The sequence below is a fragment of the Glycine max genome, chromosome 13 (genome assembly GCF_000004515.6).
Source record: "Glycine max cultivar Williams 82 chromosome 13, Glycine_max_v4.0, whole genome shotgun sequence".
NCBI lineage: Eukaryota > Viridiplantae > Streptophyta > Magnoliopsida > Fabales > Fabaceae > Glycine > Glycine max.
The window spans coordinates 37809924-37822871 of NC_038249.2; the positions used below are offsets into that span (position 1 = coordinate 37809924).

Consider the following 12948-nt stretch of genomic DNA (forward strand, 5'->3'; position numbering starts at 1 on the left):
GATTATGTAAAATATAATGTTACATTACTCAAACAACTTTACAATTCGTCGTTCATATATAATAACATGCATGATATATTGTATAAAATATAAAACGAAGAGTGCAAAACTTATTTTGTTTAATTTGTTTGTAACTAAAGTATGTTGCATAAAATATAAAACATGTAACCAAACAAAAGTATTTTGTCTGTTTTTGAAAATAGGGACGGTTCACGAATCGTAGTGTTATGTCAGGAGAGAGAGAAAGAGTTTTTTATTTTATTTTACAAAATCAAAGAATGGATTTAAAACTGAAAAAAGAACTAGGTCCCATGATAATGTTGTGTAAAAAGAAAAAATTTAGACTATGCTGGACAAACTATTTTAATTAGTTTTTAGTTATTTTAATTAATTGAATTTTTCTTTTATTATTTGATAAATAATTTTTTTGAAATAGTTTGTATCATTTTTTAGTAATTTATAGTGTTTTTAAAAATTTTAATTTCTAATTTTTTATAATTTATTATCTCTATATCCTTCAAATGTTTATTTTTTTTAATTTTTAAATATATTATTTTACATTTTCAATTTAACAGTTAATTTTATCTTCTGATTTAATAAATTAACTCAAAAGCTTTCCGCTATCAACTTTTAATTATTAACTAGTTTTTTTTAACTTTTAGTTAACTTTCTAACTAATTTTACTTAACATAATTTTATTCAAAATAACTATTATTTTAAATTTTTAATGTAATATTGATTATTTTGTCACTTATATATCATGTAATATTAATGATATGAATTACAAAAACCAAAATAAATAAATTAATGATGATAAATTTAATTTTATAAAATCGTTATTTTATTTATTTATTTTTTGTTTTTCATGTGTAAAATAAATTAGATTATAATAATATTGAGACGAATTGAGTAATATAGTAGATGAATAGAGAGAATATTTTAAATGTTTAATCTTAATTACTACTTTCGTTTCATATCTATAATGTTCGGTATTAGTTACTGATTTTGTTTCACATCTATAGTGTTCAAATTTAATATATATATATATATATATATATACATACATACTGTACAGATTAACAAGCATCTAATAAATGTAAATATTCTTATATATATTAAGAATGAAATATTCTGCATTGTTAGCGGATGTCTTCGGGGCTGTTTTTGTGTGACCTTAGGAATTGCTTTTTTTTTTTTTTTTTTGTATCGTTCATACTAATAAAAAAGAATAAAATATTCTTATTTAACATGCACTAGTTTCTATTATAACAATTGTTAATAGGGGCACATCTGAAAAAATTAATAATTGTGTAGGTTTGTTAAACATTAAAAGATATTGAACGAAAATAAAACATTATTAGCTTGTTTTATATCTTAAAAAAACCATCTGAAGTGTTCTTATAAGATTTAGTTTTCACGTTTTTATAATAAGATAGATTAACACAATAAGAATTAACCAGTATAATAAACGAATTTTTTATCCTTAATCTTTATACTCTTTGCGAAGAAATCCCCGAATAAGTTAGACAAGCTTTATTATTAATCATATTACACATAATATTTTAAATTGGCCAACACATTTTTTTATAACTATGTTTTTAGTAAAAAAATATCTAACAGCTTTTATAGTGACTAATTTATATGAAAAAATCTTACTAGTTAATTTAGGGTGTTTCTTTCAAATTAAGTTTTTTTATCCATAAAAATATAAATAAAGATCAAATGATTATTTTTTCTTATAATTAAAAAATTAAGTAAATTGTAATTACTGCAAAATTCCCTTAATTATATGGATTCTTTTTTTAAAAAAAGTTAAGGATTCCCGTATCTTGAATTAAACCTAAACTTGATTCTAAAATAGCACATATATATGGATCAGTAACTGATCGTATCCATGTGCGCGAGCTTGCGTCGCTTCACTTTGCTCACACAAGTCACAAGCAATTAACTCTGTTTGGCATTTCTGAAAAGGTCAAGGAAAAGTGAACGAAAACTTTATAAAATGACGTTTCTCCAATAATAGCTTTCTACAACGTTATCTTTGGAAACAGTGCATGACATACGACATTGAAAATATTTGATATACATCTAATATATTATCTAACGCCTAAAGAAAAAATATAAATAAAATAAGATTTATAATATGAGGAGAGAGATGAAAAAGATAAAGAAAGAAAAAAATGTTAGTAAAATTTTAAAATAAAGAGAAATACATCTATCATTATTCATATATTATTAGATTATACTGAATAACTAATCATGCACACAGGCAATCATTCAGCATCATTACATTGAAACAAAAGAGAGAGAAATTACAAATGGACATTATTATGTGAATTACAAATTACAAAAGTCACAACACAGCATCAATTCTCCTTGGAAATTGAAGAATTCTCTCAGCCTAATTAACGAAAATGTTATGCAATTGAGTAAGAGAAACTAAAACGGAGATGGAGAACCATTGGTGTTGGTCTAGTGGTGAAATTTGTGATAATATGGATGACGAGGTGATATGTTCAACCTCAGTACAATTATTATAAAAAAGAAAAAAGAGAGTAGGAGGTGGAGGTGGAGGTGGAGGTAACAATTAGAGAAGAAATTAAGAAAGAAAAGAGAGTAATAGTTGTAACAGTATTTTTACATTACATTCATCATCAACATAGGATCACCACCACCACCACAAGCACCCTGAGGAGTGCACATTTTGTTAGGTCCATCATCCATCAAGCAAGGGCTGAGCCTAAACATGAGAATGCAGAACTCCATTTGGCTTAGAGCACCATCGCCGTCCAAATCACCCTCTATGAGCATGCAGGCGAGCTCGTCGTCCCTGACGTCGAGACCGAGCAAGTAGCAGTTCAGCTTCAGGCTCTCGAATGTGATGAGGCCCTTGTTCACGTCCATGAGCAAGCGGAACCCGTTGCAGAGCTCAGCAATGAACCCTTCTGCTCCCATGCGCGAAATCATGGAAGGGAAGTAGTCCTCGAAGTCTAAGAGGTAGTCCAGGTCCATCTCTCTCTTGATCACGAGGGAATTAAACTCTGTGGGTGTGTGTGCCTGTCGGCCAGAATTTCTCGGGAAGAGAGGTGGTTGTTGGAGACAATGTGCAGGGATGATGATAATGGTAGCTTGTCATAGAAGCTGGGTCTCTCTTTATATATGCTCAATTATTCACAAACAGCCAACCAAATATAATATCAGATTTTTCATATTACCTTATGTAGTGTTAGTGCATGTTTTTCAGCATACTGTTATCTTATATGGTAAATAATCAGAAACAGCCAACCATATGTACGTACTATATGCTTTTGAGTATACTACTATTTCAGTCTCCTAGTTAAAATTGTTTAATATTGATATAATAGCTTTTAGACTTAGAAAAATATCAAGTAAATATCTGAGATTAAAATTATCATTATTTTGGTCTCCGGATGTGGTGTTAGTTCAAGTAAGACTGTTTTTCAATCTTTTAAATAATATTTTAAGTTTGAATCTTCTAAATAATAATAATTATGATTGAAAATAATAACTTTTCACTGCAAGTAGTAAACAATTTCTTAATAAAGATTAGTTACTAATAAATTTGATTGATATTTTGTATCAATCTTATTGGTAACTTAAAAAAATCTCTAATATAAATAATTTATTGTTATTGTTACCATAGTCCTTAAATTTTTTATAACTTTCTATTATTATAATTTATTAGAGAAAGAGATACTTGGTGCTTCATTGTTTTTATATTTTAAAAGATAAGTATAAAAGAGATATTGAAAGTTATATGTTGGTTATTGTGAAGGTAGTTATTGAGATAAATAATAAGAGAAAAAGTAGTGGTTTATAGATGTAGTTATAGGAATAAAAATGAACACACAATTGTGTACACAAAAACTCAATATTTTCTTTATATATATATATATATATATATATATATATAGTTATATAGTTATAGATAACACAATTAATGACAATAACTACTTTGATTAATATATTTTAAGATCAAGAATTTATTTGATAATTTTACAATTCTAATCATTATTAGAACACTCTATTTTATTTTTATATCTCTACTTAAACCAATCAAAAGAAAAACATTTTAAATCAATTTAATTAGAAAATATGAAGATAATATTTTTTAAAGTATTTATAAAAAAAATTGAAATAAGTTTGATTTTTCTGGTAAATTAAAATTAGCTTATGCACTTTAATGTTTATAAATGTTTTTTTTCATTTGACTTTTTTAAAAGTTGAAATATATAAGTTGATTTTAATTTATGAGATAAATTTAATTTATTTTATCTTGTTATTTTTCCCGTATAAATGTCTATCGAGAAGTTTATTAAATATGATTTAAATTGATAATGAAACATTATTTTACACTATTGTTTGATTATAGATTATCAATTTTTGTATGTTATTATTTAAATATAAATTATTATGTATAATAAGTTTGTTAAATTTTATAATAATTAATTTTACAAAAATAATTTTAATGTTCTAATTTATTGGCAATGTAATTTTTTACAGTAATAATATATGAAAATTAAACTCTACATTAATTATATAGTTATTGTTTTTATTTTTAAAACTTTTGTTAATTAAATTATTTTTCATTTAATTATTATTTGTGTTTAATGGAAATTCATTATTATTTAAGAATTGTTAAGTAATATAATTAAAGAAAATATAATTAATATGATCTTACACCTTCTAACTAGAAAATAAATAGAAAGGACTATTTTTATTAAGTGAGCACGTAAAAGGGGGACAAATGTAATAAGTAAAATGATATTTGTTGGCTCGAAAAAATTAAATCATATTTGTATACTAAAAAAATATTTACATAATTAACACCCACAAATTCTATACATGTTTATCATTTTCTCCAATAATTTTGTATGTCAACTGTTCAAATTTAAGTACCTCCTTTAAATTAAAAGAGCCTGTGAAAAATTGTCGACACGCGACAGTGTCATTAATATGATGTGAATGTATCTGTTGTGGAGCTGATCGCAGGTTCCATTGAAAGAATTGCTATCTTTTTCACTGAGTTATTGAGATGTTCTCCTTCGTGGAAGGTGCGCTAGCCTTTTTGGAACCATCACACATATACGCATTATTGTACTCATTGATAAGGTATACTACATGAGCAGTTTACCACCATATATATATCATGTAACTATTTAATGTGAAGGTTCCCCATTTGTGTTTTATTTGATGTGACAGTGCATGTGCTTATTTAACAAATTTTTTTGCTATGGTTTATGATTAGGAAAAATCAAGACTACGAGTAATGTTACAAAGACACACATATTAATGACGACAACACATACTGTAGGATTTTTGCTACTACATAAATTTAACATACATGCACATTAATGTTGCGATTTTTTCTCCTCAATATGAACGGATTTATGATTAGGAAAAATCAAGAGTACTACGAGTAATGTTACAAAGCCTTCTTAGCTAGAAGAAAAAAAAAGTTACAAAGGCGCACATAACGACGATAACACATATAGTAGGATTTTTGCCACTACATAATTAAATTTCACACACATGCACATTAATGTTGCAAAATTTTCTCCTCAATGTGAACGGATATTTGTTTAAATTAAAGGTACTTACGACTTACGACTTACGAGGACAATATAGAAGGCACTTGTATGTTAGGAAATTCTAAGAAAAACATTATCTTATTTTTTCTTTTTAAATATTTATATAAGAAATTGTGAAAACAACAAATGTTCTATTTATTATTTTTAGATAAATTTCATCAATTCTAAGTTTCTAACTACCACATGATACTGAACCGACCAATGTTGCAGGGTTGGTGATTGGATGCATGCTACAGTTGTTTCCTCAAGGTTGGATAGAGCTAGGGTGGATTCTAAAAGGAGGGACCATTCTAAGTTTCTAACATATCTAGACCAGGGAAGTGGAATGAAGATATTGTATAGGTTAAGTAGTTGCAAATGGCGTCAAAAAAGGGGTTATTAAGGAGAAGTCCAAGTTATTCCTACACCCAAGACTTGTGTCTCTTGTCAAATGTTACTTGAGTGGTTTTAAGTTCACATTCTGGACAGTTATTCCACTTTTGAGTGTGCGGTTGAGTAGTCTAGAATTTGAACAAATAGGTTTTTTTCATATATATTTTTAATTCCGGGAATATTATTTTAAGAATAAAATATGAGAATTTTATTTTTACATATTTAAGAAAAAATGTATTGATTAATTATAAAATTAATTAAGAATATTTTTATATTTTCGGGAATAATTAAGACATAGGTTTGGTTAATTTTTTTTGAATATATATTATAATTACTAAAATATCTTAATTATAAGATTAATAAATGATAAATAAATTATACTCAAAATGTTACACATATCTCAAGTTTTTATGATAAAACTCATCTCTCTACTTCTTTATTATTCATTAAAATATAACCCAAAATATAAATATACATATTCACATCACATCAGACATAAATAAGAAATAATTGGAAGAAAAATAAAAAATTATTACATATAAAATTCATGAAATTAATAATAAATAAAAATGGACACGAGCAAAAATTTTGAGAATAATAAAAATTAAATAACATAAACAAATGAATCATTAAGAGAAGAATGTGATAGTGAATAAGAAGAATGTATATCTATATTTTTACTTACAAAGATAATTTTTATCTCATGAGAATAAATATTTTTTTTATCTCCTTTCTCAAGATTAAATATTGACTAAAGATAAAATTATTGTTTATTCAGATAAAAAACATATTCAAGATTAATCAATTTATTTCTTCGTATAAAATGCAGGATTACTTTTTCCCCTCATATATTATAGAGACTATAAAATCTACCGGTGAAACAAATGTCCCACTAGGTCATGCACGGAACAAAATCTTTAATATAAATAAATCTAAAACAATGTGTTAATTATTTTTATAATTTTGTATAATTAATATGATGTTTTCTTAAATCAATTGTTGCGAAGCAGCAATTTAATGAAGAACATTCTCTATATATTTTCATCTAAATACTAACAGAAAATAGTAGCTGTTACTCTTGAGAGATTAATACATGCATGACGCTTTCATCCCACACAGTCACATGCTATATTATTTAAGAGATCAAATGTATTTGTAATTTTTTTAAAGGAAAAAAGAAAATTTACTATAACGTTATGACGATCGAGCCTTCAACACAAGATGTGTTGAGAAGCTGCCCCAAACCAGCGTTACATAAGATTGCATCTGCCCCCAACATCTACCATATGTACTATAGATACCTATCAACTCATCAAGTCATTATTCCCCACACAAAACCTATTTGATCTAGTCCATATGGTATTAAATTGAGTAGTCACTAGTGCATATGCATTTAAATCAATCCAATCTATTTTTTTTATATAAAAAAAGTAAATGGGTTGGATGTATTGGATTATTGCAATTAATAGAGGATTGATGATTATTTTTTCTTACGTACGGTAGATTAGTTAGCAATGAAATGTAAGCTTGAGGTGTAGTATTGGCTCCTTATCTCTCTCCCCCTCTCAAAGTACTTTTGAGCTATACTTTTTTTGATTGAATTGATAGAGATCAATGTCCAAACCTATGTTATCCACAAAACTCTCACTTAGGAGATCAAGTTATTGTACAAAATGATTTGTGAACACCACATGCAAATCTATTTAACATTTAGTAAGAGAAAGAGATATAATATAAAAAAAGTTATTGTACGACAAATAATATGATATGATAAGAAGAGATAGATGAAGAAAAATAAAAATATCAATGAGATATATGAAGTAAGATAATGTTTATGTATCATAATTATAATAAATAATTAATAATTTTATATTATGTAATGGTTTTGTTAACTTTTACTTATGAGGTAATGATTAAACAATAAAAAGTATAAATAAATAAATAAATTATATTTAATACTAGCAATATATTTTTATTGTGATTTTTAATGAAATTTTAATTCTTATTTATTATTTTTTTGATATCCTAAAGACAGTACTTAATAATATCAATTGTATAATTAATTTTAATGAATTGAAGGTCCCGTGATAATAATTAATTGAACCATTTTGTATCCTTGAAATATACATTTATATAGCTATAAGCACTGGAGCAAAAAAAACCACTCTTGAAAATAACTATATTATAAACCATATAGTCTAAAGAAGTATATTACAAACCCTCTTATAAAAATGCATTAAAAATAATTCATAATCAATTAATCATGTATGGTCAATGTCATAAAATCATTAGTTAACATCATTATTAAAATGTATTAAGATAATGAAATCTTATATATGCGGGAATAAAAAAATATAAATATAAAATGCGATTTAATTGCTTCAGTTATGAAAAAGAAAATTGAACCAAATCTTAATAACAGAATTTGACCTTGATGGATTTTTCTTTATTTTTTTAAAATTGATTTAGTGATTTAAAATGACTTGAAATAAAGGGAGAGACTAAATAGGAGTGATTATTCGGAAAGTAATCATTAATGTAGAAAAAGCTAAAATAATAGTAGCCACCATTAATTTAATATGAATATTCGCCTTAAGACGAAACTGATAACTTTTCTTTTTTGTTGTAATACGGAACGGAGAACTAAAGCAGTTAGAGTGTGTACGTGCGTGATAAGGAGAAACCATGCTGAACGAGAGGTTGAATTATTTATTAATTATTAACATAGGTTGCATTTGAAGTAATACGTATGAAAAAGACATTTTCCTACCCCCACTATTACATTTTTTTAATAAGAGGCCGAGAATCATGTGATTCTTGAAATACTTATATAATTTAGTTTATTCAAAAGATATAGTACAACTTTTTGAGTTATTAATTAATTTCGGAGTCATGCACAGAGAGAGATGAATATTTCAGTATTATATTCACTTATATGACTTGAAATTTTAATAATTTTGTTGCCTTTTTTCCCACCAACACTCGTAAATTAAGATCTAGAAATTAAATTGAAGGTTTCTTTTTTTTTCAAAATTTGAAACAAAGATATAAATATAAACAAAAATCTTTTCAAATTTTTAAAACTTCAACATTCTTTTGTTTTCTTCCCACGAGATGATTCTCTAGGGCATTGATTAGATGTGGTATTTCCAAGTGAAACTTTATTTTTAACTTCCCATGAGGTAATATTTCATAAACCAAACAAAGACAAAGCATCGTGCAACGTCGTAGCTCGTGCCTTTGCTACGATACTGTTAATGCTAAATATATGCCCCACAGAAAATGAGATAAGGTATGCATTGTTCGTAGCTAACATTAGTAGTGTTGCTCATGAAAAATTAATAGTGCCAATAGCTGTGCCTAATAAGTACGATTCCGGGACTGAGAGTGACATTCTATTTATATAATATTTTAACGGTATATTGTATATATTAAATTCTATGGTACGAGAAGCGTTTCGAATATATTAATCACAAATTTAATAGTGGCTATAGCACTGCATAATTTATTTTTTTTGGAAAACATTGCAGTACTGTAACACTTACCTTAGCCAGAATATTGCTTTAGATTTTAGAAGTACGCGTTAGACAAGTGGAAGCTTCACTGCAACTTCCTCCATTTTGCTTCTATTATTGTGCGTGTGTTGTAACAGCTTCTTCGAATCCATGTGTCCTAAATCGTTTTAAATACAGAAAAATGTTTGATGAGTAGATATCTAATATACTATTCAACACGCAGAGCGAGAAAAATAAAAATATAATATAATTTATAATATGATAAGAAGAAAGAAATATGAAAAAATTAGAAATATTGATATGATGTTTACTATAAATAGTAATTGATATTTTGTCCGTTTTCTTTTATAAGAAAAAATTAATTTCATACTTATTAAAAATTAATTAATTTTATTAAATAATATTATTTTTAATTAAAAGATAAATATTTGTTTATGATATTAAATATTTATTCTCTATTATGAAAAGTATTTTCAATATAGGAAGTAAAAATAGTTAAAATTTACTTATAATTTTTTTTTTGTTTATAAAAGGAGACTGAGGAAGTATATATCATTATATATCGTGCCAACTTTCGGCAAATACTACTATTTTTTGTCTTCAAATAAATAATTGTTCTCCAGTTAGTATATGTAAAAGGCCTGATCTAGCTACCCCATGCCACTAATTATACAAAAGCAAAATCTATCGATCTATTCAATTTTTTTGTCACCAATCAAACTTGGCGTACAGAAACTTTTGAATGAAATAGAATTACTCTATCATTTCATGAATGAGTATGCGATTTACATGCAAGGCAACTTTAATCATGCATCTAACGACAATCTACGCCACTATCCATTTCTCCAAAAAGGTTTAAATTAAAGATTCTCAAAAGATTAAAACGAATATGGCGGGGTACTAATTAAACATTGGACCCGTTTCACGTGTTTTTTGGAAACGAACACAATGAAAAAAAGGAACTAGCAAGGGGTACCTATTGTCTGTCTGTCAGGAGAAAAAAGAAATAAACAATGAGAAGAAATTTAGATAAAAACTTATTCAAATTGCAATTATAGTGTTTTTCTACTTTCTCTTGTTTGTTTTTTAGTTTTTTTAATAGAATAATAGATTTTTTTTTCGTTTAAACACAGTAGTGTGTGTGGGCATTTGATTTGGAAAGGGGGAGGTGCAGGGGGAGGGGGAAATATGGTGCAAAGAGTTGCAAATTATAGGCAAGTGAGATCGACGAATGAAATTAAAAAAAGTTACATTTTGATATTTTACAATAAAAAAATAACTTTTTTCATTTCATTTCATCTTATTGCCGGAGAAAAATTGTGTGTTCTGCGGGTGGTCATGCCAGAGAAACAAAACAAAATAAAAATATTCTCTTCATAAATTCATATGATTAATTTGAAAATAATTTGAGGGGTGCCTTGAGATAAATTAATTATTTGTCGCCCTCGTTAGTGCTAATATTAATTTTTGTGAAGCCATATACCCTCGAGGTTCTTCATAGAATGGATGGTTTCTTGATTCACTATCAGCTCTAGATGACCCTTTGATTAATTAATTTGATATAACTAGTTCAATAATACTTCAAATCACCCCTAGTCCTTCTAGCCAGTAATCTAGTTATCCATGAAATATGGCACTGGCTTGGAGACAAAACTTTCCGTTTTCGGCGAGTGGGTCATGCATGTGAAGCTTCTTACTAATTAATGAAGAGAGATGGAGGAGAGGAATAGATGTGTTGGGCCCTAATAATAGCTGGATACGTACATTCGAACCTCACAGAGCAACAGGGGAAAAACCCTAAAGAAATACTAGGGTATGATATCCTATTCGTTTTTCTTTTTTGGATAAGGACTAGAATGTCTTATTAGTGGTTTGTGCCTTTTGGCTCCTTTTCGAAAAGATTGTAATAATCATGAACAACTTATTGATAATAGAACCTCCCTTATCATATTCTAAGTTCAAAAGCACATGTCCTTTAACCGTTCTGCTAAGTCTCCTTTGGGTACTGGTTCCCAATGCCATCACCAATTTTTTTTATCTCCCAAAATTGATCACATGAAACATTATGTAGATGGGTTATTTTGGGACCAATTGGGGGAGTACAACTTTTGGGGATATTATCGGTGATTAGCCAACCTTTTCATGAGAAACTTTTACTTCAACCTGACATATATATGTATCCTAATATAAGATGAGCTAGCTCTGGATTTCTCTTACTATTATTAGTCTTAAATAACTTTTTTTTAGTACCTGCAAAATAAATTATTAAGCAAGTAGCAAGGGGGTGCTGTTGTCTGCATGTCTGGGTCGAGAAAAAAAGGATTCAGTAGAAAATGTTAAAAGGGTAACTATAGAATGAAATTTAGAAAACAAAAATGATTGAAATTGTAATTTTAGAGTTTTCCCTTCTTTCTCTTGTTTGCATTTTAATTAGTTTTTCATTAATGGAATACTGGAATTTTTTCTCTCGTTCCAACAGAGCAGTAATAATACGTTTTTCTTCATTTCATTTGATATATCTTGTTGCAGTGACGGAGTTAGAGGAGAAAAACATTGAATTTTCCGGGGATGGATGGTCTTGCCAGAAAAACAAAACAAAACAAAATATTCTCCTTTTAAATTCTTATAATTTTAAAATTAATCTGAGGGGAGCGCTACCTATAAGCTTTTTAATTAAGGTCAATTTTAATTTTCATGAAGTCATACATATCCTTCAGGTTCTTCATGATCATATATAGAATATGAATGGATGGTTTCTTGATACACACTATATGATCCTTTAATGTTGATGAATTTGATAACTATAGATCAATCACCCCAAGTACTCTTCTATTAATCCAGTGTTCCATAAAACATGGAACTGGCTTGGCTTGCAGAGAGACTAAAACTTTCCGTGCGGCAACTGTCTCATATGCATGTGAAGCTTCTTTTACAAAAGAAGACAGATAGAGGAGAGACAAAATATGTGTAAGGCTGCTCCACTCGTATATATGTACGCAAACACCGGAAACTCTTATGCTTGTCTTAGGAATTTTTGGTTTGATTTGATGAATCTGAAGGTTTGATGAAAGATTTGTACTTTGGGGGCACTAGTAGCTGGTTTTATTCATAGGGCAACACGGGTAAAACCCTAAATAGAACTAGAAGAATATGCTTTTTTTTATCCTATTCGTTGTTTGTGCTTTTGGCTCCTTTAGAAAAGTTTGTGATAACCTTTTCTTTTATTATGAAAAAAAGTTATAATCATGGATGATAGATTCTCCATTAATTCATTATCATATTCTAAGTTGAAACTAACATGTCCTTTGACCGTTCTGAAAAATCTCCTTTGGCTGGCTAGTGGTTCCCAAAGCCGACCATCACCAATTTCTTTTTATCACTATCCTAACTCTTATGTATACTCTTCGTCAGTTCCTTTCGTAAAAAGCTTTTACTAGAACCTGGTATAT

General features: G+C 27.6%; 1 protein-coding gene across 1 annotated transcript; it reads right to left on the reverse strand.

Moving 5' to 3' along the window:
• Positions 1 to 2200: 2200 nt before the first annotated feature.
• LOC100794479 (calcium-binding protein KRP1) lies at positions 2201 to 3141 on the reverse strand. Its single transcript, XM_003543226.4, has one exon. The coding sequence runs from the start codon at positions 3010 to 3012 to the stop codon at positions 2638 to 2640; it is 375 nt and encodes a 124-aa protein (XP_003543274.1). The 5' UTR covers positions 3013 to 3141; the 3' UTR covers positions 2201 to 2637.
• Between the last annotated feature and the right edge of the window lie 9807 nt (positions 3142 to 12948).

Bases quoted from the DNA above. Each gene is read 5' to 3' on its own strand.
- LOC100794479 (XM_003543226.4), bottom strand. From the start codon at position 3,012: ATGGACCTGGACTACCTCTTAGACTTCGAGGACTACTTCCCTTCCATG.